General features: G+C 42.8%; 1 protein-coding gene across 3 annotated transcripts in view; it reads left to right on the plus strand.

Moving 5' to 3' along the window:
• clip2 (CAP-GLY domain containing linker protein 2) overlaps nucleotides 1-16,350 on the plus strand; it is a 70,870-nt gene that overhangs the window by 35,805 nt on the left and 18,715 nt on the right. For all 3 annotated transcript variants that reach the window (XM_067257118.1, XM_067257119.1, XM_067257120.1), the window contains exons 4-6: nucleotides 3,276-3,400; nucleotides 5,665-5,878; nucleotides 12,399-12,596. In XM_067257118.1, the coding sequence (XP_067113219.1) occupies nucleotides 3,276-3,400; nucleotides 5,665-5,878; nucleotides 12,399-12,596 (537 nt within the window). The remainder of the gene's footprint in view (nucleotides 1-3,275; nucleotides 3,401-5,664; nucleotides 5,879-12,398; nucleotides 12,597-16,350) is intronic.

Below are 16,350 nucleotides of genomic sequence, written 5' to 3' on the forward strand. Positions count from 1 at the left end.
TCTCTGAATACCCTTGGGGCTGGTGGGATAAACGCTCTTTGTATAATCTGAGCACCTTCATCCACCACAGGGTTGTCAAAGAACGGATACGCCATAATTGATTGTAACTTGTCTAGACGCTCTGCTTAGTTTCTAAGTCCTTATTTTATGTCAATTAACCAATGGCTTTTGAAAACAAAAGTGACATTATTTCTTAACTTGTTTATTTAAATTAATATATTTTTGGGAGATGAAGTAAACATGTAGCTAAATCATTAATGTCTGCACTTCAAAAAGTCTGACTTTACGTTTCCGAACACGGACTAAAGTGGTTTGCGCGCAGGAATTTACTCGACGGAACTGTCTTTTGAGATTCTGTTTCCGCCTGTTTGAAATTATTTGCAACACATTTTAGTTTAGTTTGACTTTTAGCCTGACACGGATCAGGCTAGTTCCGAAGTATAAGTTACCTTGGTTACGTAGCTAGAACTAAAATAAGCCACCTTAATGGAACGGAACTCTCGCTAAAGTAAGTGAGACTTGGCGAGATAAGTCTAGCTTTTCCTTAATCGACGTTGATGGAACACCCCCCTGTTCCGGTTCCGACCTCATGTTCATCACAACCGCAAGCTGTTGTATGATGTTGTCGCTAACAGTTATTAGCCATGCTAACGTATCCTGCCTGCATCTAGCATGCATAGGTAGAATGTGTGATAATTTAGTTGATTGGCAATGGGGCTAACGTTATTTCATGTTCCTGACTGTTTCATTCAAATAAATTACCTGTGTTGTCATGTAAATCTACAAGTCACGATGCATGTTTGTCCAGATCTATTTTTCAGCAAGATAGCTAGAGCTAACTGAATCACGATAGTGTGGTTGCTAAGCTGTAGCCTAACATTACCCACCTAAATCAATCCTGTTTGCTTCGACAACAGAAGTGGAAACAACTAACGTTATCATTGGGTGTGCTTTGCCTTCGGCAAGGGCACAACCTTTGTTCTCTCACATATATATTATTATTTCTTTTTTTCTTTTTGCCCCCCTAAAACTCAGTCAATATTTGGCCTACATAGACAACGTAGGTGTCAAAAGTTTCGTCTTGGTAGCGATTGAGTTGCTTCTATTGGAATTTACGTTCCGTTGCATGGTTTAGGCTTAAGTTAAGTTTTTTTGGCGAAAAGTGAAGCTAACGGTGGCTAATTTGCTAGCCACAGTCACTGACGTTACTAACGTCACTGCGTCACTAACGTCACGAAAACACGCGTGACTACCTTTGGCAGAACATTCGTTTCGCATCTGTTAACTTGGGGGATAGCTAGGCTAACTATAGCTTTACTGCAAGGCAGCTGCAGAAACGCCACAAGAAAAGAGGCCAGGGTGATAACTATTTACTCATTTTACTTTGTGATATGACACACAATTGTGATGTGTAATGTACAGTATAAGCTGATATTATTAAGGAAGTACATCTACTTTCGGAAACAGTAGTCTACTATTTCACTGAAGTATTAGCATCATGACATTAGCCTGTGTTGCCCGGGCAACACATACTACAGTGGTCTATGATGTAGCGTTATCTGTTTTCAATCGTTAAAATAAACATTCCTCACATATACATTTTCGTTGTAGGATTTATTCTGACATTAGTAAACGATTTGTTGGTGAAATTACCATTACCTGTGGTTTCAAACCAGTGTAGCTCACTGCAATGCTGTAGCTTACGCGAGACACTACAAAAACATCTACACTACACAGCTGTTTAGGAAGTCAAACGGCGACAGAACATGTTCGGCACTCCCCTTACTTAAATCAAAAGTCTATCTAACTACTAACCTGAACTTCATTGCCACAGCCTAAACGTTGTCAATCTGTTCATGAAAATAATTGATTTCAACTTAAACCATACAACGGAACGTTAAATCCAATTCAACCAACGCAATCGCTACCAAGACGAACACAGCAGTAGTCTAGTACCATCTGCTAACTGAAAATATGCCCCCCAAAACGTAAATAAGCTTGACATTTATTTAGTGGAAAATCGCTCATTCATAAAAAGCTCACTGGTAGCGATCATTGTCAGTAACAACGCAAAATGCGATATAGCCCTGTGTGGAGAAGCTGCCCCGGTAAATTGTACAATTTACGATTTTCCACTAAATAAATGTCAAGCTCTGGATAAGAGCGTCTGCTAAATGACTAAAATGACTACATTTACGTTTTGGGGGGCATATTTTCAGTTAGCAGATGGTACTGTTTGAATCGCGATTCCATCTTCTACTACCGGGTAACGTCGTAGAATAATCTTCAAAGGGGGTTCTTTATTAATGAATGAATGCAATGAGTAGGCTAAATGCCTGAAAATATCATGAGAAGGGAAAAACTTAAAATGACGTTTAAGTCATAGAGATTAGGTCAATTTTTACACCGGTCTGCCAAACTTATTCGTTTTGATTCAACGATGAGGCTGCCTCTTGCAGGGGAAATGAGAAGGCATCTATTTCATTCTACACTTCACTCGTATTTTCAGTTGTAAATGAGCAGCAAAAAAAAATGCTTTTAAATCTATGTAATCTTTATAAATAATAAGTATGCATTTTTATATAAAATATACAGAAATATCAGTTGTAAAAATGTCATTCAAAAACGGACCCCTGTGCAACCGACACAAGCAAGCACACCCTACAATTTCCCCAGAAATTGTACCCTCTCTAGTTTCAAATGATATCTAGTCAATCTGTTGAAAACAGTGTTGTGTAGACACAATAGATTTATTTGTACGTTTTTATTTCAAGTCTCCACCATCGATGTTTCAGTGAGTGCTGTTGGCCGTGTTGCGTCTTTGCTTTGCAGCTTCACCTGTTGTAAACCAACCAATCAGCGTGCAGCTCATCTATATATTCATGAGCAAGAGAGAAAACCTCTCGCTTTATTCCAGGGCTATTTCACAGGGTGCATTAGGGCGCATAGAACAGCACTTGGGCCATTTTCAGCCCAACCAGCTACATACCCTATTCGGAGACCTTAAGGAGCAGTGTGAAATACCCTATAAAGCCATGCAAAAATGGCGTTGTTTCCTTGGGCAAGGCACTTCACCCTACTTGTCTAGGGGGAATGTCGCTGTACTTACTCTAAGTCGCTCTGGATAAAAGCGTCTACTAAATGACTAAATGTAAATGTACTATACTATGTATAATTGTATAGATATTTTCATACAATACTGTAACTTTTGACATGATTGTTGACATAATTACTGCTATTCTGTAGTTGTTAATTATGCTCTTTTGTCTTGTCAGGTGGGGGGCACTAAGACGGGGGTGGTGCGCTATGTGGGGGAGACTGACTTTGCCAAGGGCGAGTGGTGCGGTGTGGAGCTGGACGAACCGCTGGGGAAGAATGATGGAGCAGTAGCTGGAACCAGGTACACACACCATCTGTCATTCTGCTTGTCTGGCTGGCTGTCTTACTCTCACCCTCTTATCTTTTTGTCCCCCCCACACACCAGGCACACAGCTTTCTCTTTCTCTCTTTTTGCAATTTTTTGTTTTGTCTCAGAAATTGATCATGTGTGGTTTTGTGTCAGTCCAAATAGGATCATTATATCAGGGCAGCTTTTCCACAGCCAGTGGAATGTTTATTTTAGATCAAAATCACCCCTTCACTCTTTGATAAGCCAGACCCACTGTTTTACGCATTCAGTAGAATCTTTTTTCAACATAGATGGAAAACAAATGGCTTGGTGGACCGCACATACCTTTGTCCACCTCACTAAAAACCAGAGTAGAGATATAGTCCACGTCTACATTTCTTCATAAAACAATAGTGGCCCTTCGCACTAACCAGAATGCAACCTCCACTGTGCTCAAAACAATCATATTTTATTTATCAAAGTATGACTTGAGAGATTCGTTTTTGCATGGAAAATACTCAAGATGCAACTGCAAACCACTCAGCCAGTAGCTTTCACTTTCTCGACGTGGATGTTTGACAGCAATATAGCAAGGAACATATCCTTGACACAAATCACATGTGCCTCACATGACAGTTTAATGAATAGCATATTACATATTAACACTGCATGTAAACATGTTTCTGCTTGCATTGGTTTCCTGAGAGGCTTTTACAAAGCATTCAGTAGGAAGTGCTAAGTGATCTGACTTATGAGGTCTGTGTGAAATGCCTAATGGGCAAGCAACATCAATTTTGATACGGTTTTGTAACCAAGATGCTAGGCATCTCTAGGATTTGTTTGTTCGGCTAGGACATATGAAATACTCATGTAGCAGAGAGTTAAAGGCGTGGAAAAAATTTAAGTGTTTGACCAGTCCAAGTAGCTGTATCTTAATGAGCACATATCACTTTGTCACTTTGTAGGGAGTCAAATGGCTGAGTGGTTAGGGAAGCAGGCCAGTAATCAGAAGGTTGCTAGTTCGATTCCCGGCTATGCCAACCAAATGACGTTGTGTCCTTGGGCAAGGCACTTCACTCTACTTGCCTCGGGGAGAATGTCCCTGTACTTACTGTAAGTCGCTCTGAATAAGAGCGTCTGCTAAATGACTAAATATGTCCCCTCCTCACCTTACCTTGAACTCAGATGCCAAGAGGATTTCATCAAAAATCAATAATCATGAACATTAAAGGTCCCATGACATGAAAACGTCACTTTAGGAGGTTATTTAACATTAATATGAGTTCCCCTAGCCTGCCTTTGGTCCCCCAGTGGCTAGACATTTTTGATAGGTGTAAACCAAGCCCTGGGTATTTGTATTGTGATGTCACAATAGGGAAGGTTACCTGCCCTTTCTCTGCTTTGCCCGCACAGAGAATTTGGCCCACCAATGAAAAAATGAGCTACGACCGTGCGAGCGCGACATTGGTTTTTCTTCGAGACATCATGGCTTGCAAACGACCGAAGCATGGCAGGTAGCCCCACCTCTCTTTTCCTCATAGCATTTAAAGCTACAGACACAGAAACGGCACGTCCTGAGGAAAGCTCATTGTCGGACTGCTCGTCCATCCATCCATCTGCCGCTTTTCCGGGGGTCGGGTCACGGGGGCAGCAACCTAAGCAGGGTGGCCCAGACTTTCCTCTCCCCGGCCACTTCCACCAGCTCTTCCTGGGGGACCCGAGGCGTTCCCAGGCCAGCCGAGAGACATAGTCCCTCCAGCGTGTCCTGGGTCTTCCCCGGGGCCTCTTCCCAGTGGGACGTGCCCAGAACACCTCACCAGGGAGGCGTCCAGGAGGCATCCTTATCAGATGCCCGAGCCACCTCAACTGGCCCCTCTCGACGCAGAGGAGCAGCGGTTCTACTCTGAGCCCCTCCCGGATGACCGAGCTTCTCACCCTATCTCTAAGGGAGAGCCCGGACACCCTGCGGAGAAAAACTCATTTCGGCCGCTTGTATTCGCGATCCGCAGATTGCTCGTAGTGGCTGTAATTCTGCACCAAGGCTGAACTTCGGGAAAGAGACTTCAGATACAGTATTAGGGGACCACTGAGGCCTATATAAAAGCATCCAAAAACAGCATGTCATGGGATCTTTTAGTCCTTGTTGAAGTCTGTGATGAATATTTACCCCCTCCCAGTCCTTGAACTTTAAGAAAAAAGAAAAGGAGACAAGGACAAGGAGCCGTTCTAGCCTTGACATGACATCCTCAAACCTCTCTCAATCTCCACTCCACCAGGTATTTCCAGTGCCCGCTGAAGTTTGGTCTTTTCGCACCCATCCACAAGGTTATCCGTATAGGCTTTCCCTCCACCAGCCCGGCCAAGGCCAAGAAGAGTAAGCGCATGGCCATGGGCGTGTCCTCGCTGGCCCATAGCCCCAGCTCCTCCTCTATCAGCTCCGTCAGCTCTGTGGCCTCCTCTGTGGGTGGCCGACCCAGCCGCACTGGACTGGTGAGACACACACAAACGCACATACAAACTTTTACAGAAACAGACACATCTGTCACACTTTATATCCAGGTGCTTGTAATAAGCCTTAATACATTTTATATATGTGTTACACATATTAATATATAATAAGCATCTTATCAGGGTCTTATTACCTACTAATGATTATCTCATCTTACAATATCACTAACCCTAGCCCTAACCCTTACTAATATTATTAACACTTCTCCAGGGTTTTTCCTGCATAGAGAAAATGTGGGTGCGCGCCTACCCATTTTCCTGAGCTCCTATGACAAATCCCGAGTGCCTAAGGAAAAAAAAAGAAAAACCTGTGTTCATCACGCGTGCAATGCATGTCAGCGAATGTTCTCAATAGTATGTTTCAAGCTGAGCCATAGAAAAAGAGAGTTGCGACACTTCCATAGACTCCCATTGTTATCGAGGAATGCGGAAGTAAAGCGTGTCACATGCGACCTGTAGTTCCAAACATTGCATTTTCCACCGTTCAACCCCATTCATTTTCAGTGTCTCCGAAGCAAGTTAGCTGGTAAATTGATGAAAATCCTTAATTTTTTCATATTTTTACCACCACATATCAATTGTTATTAGTAGTATTTCATATAGCTAGCTTTAGATAAAGTTTATCGTAAGATTATAGCTTGTTTGATTCGAAACGCAGTTAGAGCTAGACGGTCTAGCTAGTATCTAACATAAGCAACACTTTTACTGAAGCTAGCTAGAGAGCACGTGTATCATAACCAGATGTCAGTTGGCTTATAGTCTGTCAAATTAGTTCTAATTATTGGTGTTCGTTGGCATACAAAGTAAGTCTTCTCTATATAGCTCTTATTAGCCTAGTTAGTAGAGCTAGCAACAATGAATTGCAAATTAAGTGGTCCGAAGCAAGTTAGCTGGTAAATTCACGAAAATCCTGAATTTTTTCATATTTCGACCACCACATATCAATTGTTATTAGTAGTATTTTATATAGCCAGCTTTAGTTAAAGTTTATCGTAAGCTTGTTAGATTCTAAATGCAGTTGGAGCTAGACTGTAGGTCTACGTAAGCAACACTTTTACTCTAGCTAGCTGTACATGTATCATAGCCAGAAGATCACCGGATCACTACAAACAAAAGGAGTGGAAGAACACATGACCTATTGTACAATAAAAAATTGTATTGAATGTAGTTGGTTGCCTTGTTTATTCTGTTCTATTTACCAAACTCCTTTCTTGTCTTAAATTGATCAAGTACTACAAATATAAGTGTTGTTAATGTAGTAGGCTAAATTGTAAGTGGGCTGATGAATAAAAAAACTTTAACAAGACCCATTTACTTCAACCGTCTAAGGTTAAACGTTAAGTGGAACAATATAGTCCTCATTAGGCTACTGTTTGGTATGTACAGTATGGTACAGTACCGTTTGTACAGTATGGTAGCTAGCATAGCCATTTCTAGCTCTGCTTCACAATATTGCGTTATGTATAAGTTCATGTAATACATACATGTTAATAAAGTATCAGACATACATGATACAACACACCAGTAACAAATTGACATTATGTGTTAATATACCGAAAATGTCCGTGAATCGAGATGGTGCTGCTGTCTGTCCCGCCGAAAACCATTCAAACAGGGGGGTATTCGTCGTAGCTCGCTAAGCGGTTTAGCGAGCTAATTTTCAGGCTAAGATAAAAAACGCCCCTCTTTTTGGTTCGTGGAAGCAACTTTCGATAAATCACCATAGTAACATCAATTAGCACTAACCTGCTCCAGAGCAGGCTAACGTAAGTGTAGCTGGATAAGCTTGCCACACCCCCAGAAAATAACATGGCAGCTCCCTTTTTGAGAGACCCAGTTGACCAAGTAGCTATAATTTAGTTCGATTAGCTTTCCATACCAATAGAGTTCTTCGCGATTGCCAAGATCCTTTATTTCACACGGATGAGTTCTTGTTTGAGCGATATCGATTCAGCCGACATGGACTCATTTATTTGCAAGACCTTCTCGGGCCGTACATTGCAAATATCACACGCCGCAGCAAGCTTTATGCTTTATTATGAGTTTATGCTGCTGTATGTGAATATGTAACGCTATGTTTTACGAAATGTCTTGTCTTATCTGTTGTGCCTGTGCTTTTTATATGTTTCACTGTGGGAGAGTGGGAAACGTCATATCGATTCCTTTTTATGTCTTGACGTGAAGAATTGACAATAAAGCTACTTGAAACTTTAACTGTGCTTCAGACTGCATAGCCTTGAGTTTTTTTTGCGCCAGGTAGGCTATAGGCTACATTTTTATACAGTATAGGCGATGCAGAAAACATTGGCAAAGCCGCAGCATGCGTTGCTGTAAGAAAAGTGTACTTGGCGCTTAACCAGCTGATGAATCAATTCATCATATTCCCTGGCCATGTCCCAGTCAATGACATCAAAGAGGGATTTACACATATGCCTACATGCATATACACATATATAGTACATGATATAAGCGCAGTAGCTTACATATATCCTCATAATTGTCTATGAATTCGTATCAATTAGATACTCTTTGGCCTTGTTTTTATTTAGCCTACTTATTCTGAAAGAGTTGAGATCATTATTTTCGCTAGCAAGATCTCATTCGATTATTAATTTCCATTAAGCCTATACCAGCAGGCACAATTAAAGAAATGTGATCTGATTGATTGGGGTAATGAGGCACTTAAGATGAGCCTATACATTTCCCCAAAACCTTCGCATTTAGCTTATCGGCAATTGTTTCCCAAGCTGCTTGTTTTGCTCTGGCAGCGGTGGCGGTGTTTGACTTAGCCATGATTATATGCTTATTGTCTAGAGACTCATTATAATAGTTTGCTCGGATGGCGAGAATAGCCGATCACCGCTCTCTCTTTTGTCTTTTCCGCCATCATACCGTTAGAAAATCACGGTTTTGGTGATCGACCTTTCCTGCCTTTGGAAGTAGGACGTGCACGTGCAATTTCCCTGATAAGTTTAGCCTGATTGAAATTAACCACATGATTTGAATCAGAATCAGAAAGGGATTTATTCGCCATGAAAGTTTTTTTGGATGCGGATCAGCCGTTGACGAACCGATATTTGCTGTTCTCACTCATCTCGCTAATGTTAACGGGCTAAAGGGACAATTGATTAACTTAGCTTCAACCCTTAGGACTAACGGGGCCCAGGTTGACAGCAGTGGGGGTTTTGTTTAGCTACAGGGAGCTACCGGAACCACGTGACAAAAAAGCTCTAGCTTTTTTCCTGTGTTTCACTGGCAGTGAGTGTTCACAATGTTGTATTTCACTCCATTCTACACCAAAACGTCAGGGAGGACTGCCTTTTGTAGATACGAGTCTGCTGAAGATAGCCAGAATATCAGATTTCTTTAACCAAGCCTGTTTCATTCATCATTTGCCTGAGAAAGCGACTTCCGTTGGCCAGCTTCATTGAAAACCATTCAAACCGGTTGACAGCAGTGGGCTTTTTTGGAACTACAGCGAGCTACATGAACCACGTGATCACGTGTCGGCGAGATCAAAGCGTGTCGCAACTCTCTTTTTCTATGGCTCTGGTTTCAAGTAGGCTACAGCCGAACCCTCATCCTGTTTTGGTCAATAGTAATCGAGTTGATAAGCGTGTCTTCTTGTCTGATCAATACGCAACTGTGAGGTGCGCGAATGGAAAGAGCGGCCAGTAAACTGTTGTTCTGTTGCGAGGGCCAGCAAATGCAAATACAAATGCAAATGAAATTTCCACTCAAAATGCTGACAAAAGAGGCAGCCTCATCGTTGAATCAAAACGAATAAATTTGGCAGACCGGTGTAAAAATTTACCTCATCTCTATGACTTAAACGTCATTTTAAGTTTTTCCCTTCTCATGATATTTTCAGTCATTTAGCCTACTCATTGCATTCATTCATTAATAAAGAACCCCCTTTGAAGATTATTCTACGACGTTACCCGGCAGTAGAAGATGGAATCGCGATTCAAACAGTACCATCTGCTAACTGAAAATATGCCCCACAAAACGTAAATAAGCTTGACATTTATTTAGTGGAAAATCGCTCATTCATAAAAAGCTCACTGGTAGCGATCATTGTCAGTAACAACGCAAAATGCGATATAGCCCTGTGTGAAGAAGCTGCCCCGGTAAATTGTACTACTACAGTACAGTACTAGACTACTGCTGTGTTCGTCTTGGTAGCGATTGCGTTGGTTGAATTAGATTTAACGTTCCGTTGTACGGTTTAGGCTGAAATTAATTATTTTCATGAACAGATTGACAACGTTTAGGCTGTGGCAATGAAGTTCAGGTTAGTAGTTAGATAGACTTGATTTAAGTAAGGGGAGTGCCGAACATGTTCTGTCGCCGTTTGACTTCCTAACGGTGCTTGTCCACTGCAGCGACGCGATGCGAGCGACGCGATGTTTTCCATTCATTTTCAATGGAGCCAGGCGAATCGCTTGCGTGGTGCATTGTGGGTAGCGACGCGATTCAAGCGATTCGAGTTGAGATTTTCTCAACTTGATGCAAATGAGGAGCGATTTTCGCTAGCGATGGCCAATCGGATTGTTTTCCTGTTCCTTGTAACGTAGCAACCATGGTAAACATTTCTAGCTCTCAGTTTCAGAATGGAGGAGAAAATAATTGCTTGTGTAGCTGCTTACCCAGTCCTGTACGATACATAGCTGTATTCGTACAGAGATGTTAATTAAAAAACGATGCATGGCGCAAGGTTGCCGAAATTGTTGGTGCTTGTACTTTCAAATTCAGTCTAGTGACATTACGTAACTTCGTTCTGTAGTAACTAGCTAGCTAGCTAGCCCGGCTGGAACTCACTATCGTATCGACAGATTACAGTAGCAGAGACTGAGGAATATAGTAAAACGTTTTTTTACACATGTCAACGTGTATGTCTATTAAGCAGTTTTGTATTTTGTATACAAGTTGTATTTTGATCGATGTTGCAACTACGTAACCCCAAGTCTGCACACTTGGCCATGAGAACTACAACAGTGATTTTAGAGAACTACATTCTACATACATCTGTTTGAAACGCCCTTGAGCGTGGTGAACTGTGGGAAGGCGAGCGATGGCAAGCGATTCGCGTCGCTGCAGTGGACACGCACTGTAAACAGCTGTGAAGCTGTAAGCTACAGCGTTGCAGTGAGCTACACTGGTTTGAAACCACAGGTAATGGTAATTTCACCAACAAATCGTTTACTAATGTCAGAATAAATCCTACAATGAAAATGTATATGTGAGGAATGTTTATTTTAACGATTGAAAACAGATACATCATAGATAGACCACTGTAGTATGTGTTGCCTGGGCAACACAGGCTAATGTCATTATGCTAATACTTCAGTGAAATAGTAGACTACTGTTTCCGAAAGTAGATGTACTTCCTTAATAATATCAGCTTATATTGTACATTACACATCACATTTGTGTGTCATATCACAAAGTAAAATGAGTAAATAGTTATCACCCTGGCCTCTTTGCTTGTGGCGTTTCTGCAGCTGCCTTGCAGTAAGGCTATAGTTAGCCTAGCTATCCCCCAAGTTAACAGATGCGAAACAAATGTTCTGCCAAAGGTAGTCACGCGTGTTTTCGTGACGTTAGTGACGTAGTGACGTTAGTAACGTCAGTGACTGTGGCTAGCAAATTAGCCATCGTTAGCTTCACTTTTCGCCACAAAAACTTAACTTGAGCCTAAACCATGCAACGGAACGTAAATTCCAATAGAAGCAACTCAATCGCTACCAAGACGAAACTTTTGATACCTACGTTGTCTATGTAGGCCAAATATTGACTGAGTTTTAGGGGGGCAAAAAAATTATTAAAAAAATAAATAAATAATATATATGTGAGAGAACAAAGGTTGTTCCCTTGCCGAAGGCAAAGCACACCCGATAAATACATTGGTTAGAAAATATATATAAAGTTATATGTGTATATGTTATAAAGTTAATTAGCATCTTATAACAGACTGATTACCTGTTAATTAATGCTTATTAGCCTGTTAACTAAGTGTCACCAACAAATCCATTCACACACAGTGAAAAAGACTGACAGATCTTATTGTCATAGCCTACAATATTATACTGTACACATCATCTTATTGACACAAAGATGTGTATACATCATTTTTGTCAAGCTTATTCTATTTATGTCAGCTATTTTATTCTATTTAGCATGCATGTTCTCTGTTTCCAATTCTGCAAGAGATATTGACTCAACTGGAGTAGTATAGAAGAACAATATTCTGCGTAGAATTTTAGATACACAAACCTTGACAGTCATGCTGAGGATAGGAAAGATGAAAATCTCTTCTATTTAATCACTCAAATTCCCTCTCTCCTCCATTCCTTTCCTCATCCTCACCCTCATTCATCCACTCTTCCTCCCAACCCTACTCTGTCTTCACGGTCTCTTACCCCCCCTCATCCTCCTTTTAACTTCTCCCCTTTGTCCTCTGGCCTCTTTCCTTCCTCCACCTCTCCTTTTCCCCCTGTAGTTGACAGAGACGTCGTCGCGCTACGCCCGTAAGATCTCTGGAACCACAGCGCTGCAGGAGGCCCTGAAGGAGAAGCAGCAACACATCGAGCAGCTGCTGGCCGAGAGAGACTTGGAGAGGGCCGAGGTGGCCAAGGCCACCAGCCACATCTGTGAGGTGGAGAAGGAGCTCGGCGCTCTCAAGGCCCAGCACCTGCAGGTACTCAAGAAAGCGAAGGGGAACGGACACACGGAGACGCAGGGAGTCAGGAATTTAGTGCAGAAGGAACGTTCCTCTGGATGTTGAAAGAGTGAAATTACCCTGAGGGTTGAACACTTAGAGGTGGACGACAAGGAAAAGAGGATACATCTGTCAATTTGTGTTAAATCCCGGTCCAACGATATAGAAGTCTGCAAGTACTTTTGTTGGAATGGAATTTGAGACTTTGTGAGTTTGTGCAAGGTTTGGTATTAGTGTTTGTTTGTGCAAGGGTTTTGGAGCATGCTCATAAGGCTCTAGCTTTGTAAACACACACACTTGGATCTACTGGTTACCCAATTTATTTATTCCTGCTTTAAAAAAAATTGACTTATTTCCCACGCTCTATCCCAGTAGTTTTTTTTATTAAATGTAAACCGTAGGTGTGTCACAACAAGTGTTGTTGAACAAAACTCTTTAAAAAGGATAATCAGTCTGCTGATAGTTTCAAGGAACAGCATTGAAAACTCTGCTTTGGGTTGGTTCAGGCAGGAGGACTCAGTAGTGTTGTTACTTGATACTTTATTCCACACGATACAATACATTATTGTAATATGATTTGGCATATGGTTGTGCTCGCAGCGGTTCCCTGCCCAACTTAGACACCGTCTCCTGAGACACGTCTCGACATCCGGGCAGAGAGCAGCAAACGCATTCCCCAACACAAACCACATGCCAGATGAGACAAATGTACTAGACTGCTGCGTGTATGTGGAGCCCATAAAGGTGCTAGGAAATGTGACTGATATGAGTGTTGTGTTGCCATACTTCCCCTAATAGGTGTGCTCAGCAGACGCGTACCAAGCTGTATCTGTGTGTGTGTGAGTGGCGCGAGTGAGTGAGAGTTGCTATGCTAACTGAAGTAAATATGGCTCAGAGCAGACAGTGCCCCTAAGCTTTATCTAGCCATGTTTATCCTACACAAGCGTAGCTCAGAGCAGACAGTGCTCCTAAGCTTTATCTGTTGTGAACGAGCATCGTGTTGCACATGTTTGACCTAATAAAGTGTAGCTCAGAGCAGACAGTGCTCCGAAGCTTTATCTAGTCATGCATAACCTACGCGAGTGTAGCTCAGAGCAGACAGTGCTCCTAAGCTTTATCTAGCCATGGTTACCTAGTGTGACTCAGAGCAGACAGTGCTCCTAAACCTTATCTATCATGAATGAGTGACCGTGAGCTGCATAGAGCTGTGTCCCCGTGCCACCGCACCGCATGGAGGTGCAGTCCTGTATGTGAATAAGTGTCTGCAGCCATGCATAATCTAGATGAGTGTAGCTCGGCGCAGACAGTGCCCCTAAGCTTTATTTATTGGTATGGTACGTGGGACGTGTTTACCACGGAGGCACTGCCTCTACTTTCACGGAGGCACTGCCTCTACTTTCACGGAGGCACTGGCTCTACTTTCACTGAGGCACTGCCTCTACTTTCACTGAGGCCCTGGATTCCAAACTGAGGCACCACCTCTACTTCATTGAGGCACTGCCTCTGCTTCCCAACTGAGGCCCTCGATTCCTAACTGAGGCACTGCCTCGACATCCCAACTGAGGCGTTGCCTCGACAGCCCAACTGAGGCGTTACGCCGATTCACAACTGAGGCGTTACGCCGATTCCCAACTGAGGAGTTACGCCGATTCCCAACTGAGGTGTTTCCTCGACATCCCAACTGAGGCAATGCCTCGACATGCCAACTGAGGCACGGCCTCGACATGCCAACTGAGGCACGGCCTCGACATCCTATGTTGACGGTGACTGAGTCACCTACGATCCACGACGACCTGACGAAACATTAGACCACTTAAGACGCCAACGTTGTTTAGGGTCCGGACCACAGCGCCGGCCAGGATTCCAAGCCTCCTGGTGAACCGTTATGTAATCATGCTTCCCCGGCATCGGTGACGAAGAGGGGCTCGCTCATTGCGGTCGATGAATGGCATGTAGCGGAGGTAGTGCACCATGTAAAAGAGGGGACAGAAAGCGGAATTAATCTGCCATGTAACAAGAGTACCACACCAGCTTTCACACTATTACTATGATTAAGTACCCCTGTGTACATGCGTATGTGGCTATGGTTAAGTCGCCAGGGTGAGATTTGGCAAGGAATGTGCTGACCGACACGTGACGTCAGCTATGTTGTTACTAACCCTAACCCAAAACACTTGCCCGTGATGCACGTCCAGCTTGTACACGTCTCACTACCTGATATCAAATTCCACAGATCAATAATAATCAACCAGGATCTACCCTGGTTGATTATATTCACTGTGCCTCATTATCACAAGACACAATGATCCTCTTCCTGCACCATATTTACCCCACGACAGAGAGCTACAATGATAGGAAACACGTTCACATTCAAGTCTTTATTGTCAATGCACAACCACCACAAGGCCAGCCTATGCCCTGGATTCCCTAGGGCAAGACCACTCAAAGCTACCTGCATAACGTATCAGTACTCTGATAGCTAGATTTAGAATACTTAATACACACTACAGTATACAAACCTCTAATACGCATATTACCTATACTACCTAATACCTATACTACCCTAGACAATGGGGTACAATTAGTGGGATACAGTTCTAACAGTGCTGTGACTTTGCAATTGCCCGCAGAAATTGAGTCCAAGGAGCCACGACTCAATAACACTCATTGCGTCAACCCCCCAACACTATGTACGAAGCCAGGGGCTAGAGTTGCCCCACGCTATTAGAGAAATGACTAACCGTTCCAACGCCCGCGAGCACGCCCCAGACGCAAATCGAGCACGACAAATGATGAAACGCCGGTGCGAGGACGGAAAATCGATCACTAAAATTGTCCGGCAGGTGAAGCACAAATGCAACCCGCACCCGTCCGCCTGACACACAGGACTTGGACAAAATGCGAAATGCGAGCCCGCTACGAAACCAAAGCCAAAGAGCAAGAAAACATTTGCGACTGCCTAGCGACACGTCGGCCTCCTGAGAGCACATAGCCGTTAGCACACACGAGTGACGCTGAGCAGACATTTTGACCCAGCCATAATCCTTTATATATAGCCTACACATTTCATTCAGCAGACGCTTTTACCCAAGCGACTTCCAAGAGAGAGCTTAAGTGCATGGTCAATAACCATCACCAACGAGACCGCCCCAAAACAAATGAAGCATACACCGCGAAAGCAAATAGTGCCAATGGGAAGAACCAGAAGAGCACGCCGTTAACAAGGTGCAATAGAACAACATGAACCTCAAAGTGCAAGAGTGTACCTGTAGAAAGCAAGAAACAATAACAAGTCACACGCATCCATTGAGGTAGATCACAAAACATCGTTCGGGATGCCAGCGCGGGGGTTTAGAGAGACGACCACGGCAAAGGCGTTGAAAGGACGTTTAACATTCACGTTATAAAGACCTCGGATGATGCGAGCAGCACCGACTGCAAAAGTGACTTAATTTACAATCAGGAACGTGCATTCACGTATGCTTACCCCTCAGCGAAATACATACACAGACGACAGCAGTGTATGTGTATTTATTTGTTTATTTCAAGACAGGGGACAGTGCACAATAAAACATTAATCTTGTACAACAAGAGAATATGCATTGTGCCAGGTTCTAGCAGATTACTATTTTCCACCTGTAGTCCCTGGGCAGGTTGATGGAATGGTACATAGAACAATTTGTATAGAAAAATCAAATTATTAATCAATCAATTATTAAGTCGAATAACAGAA

Source organism: Osmerus mordax, chromosome 19 (assembly GCF_038355195.1).
Source record: "Osmerus mordax isolate fOsmMor3 chromosome 19, fOsmMor3.pri, whole genome shotgun sequence".
Taxonomy (NCBI): Eukaryota; Metazoa; Chordata; class Actinopteri; order Osmeriformes; family Osmeridae; genus Osmerus; species Osmerus mordax.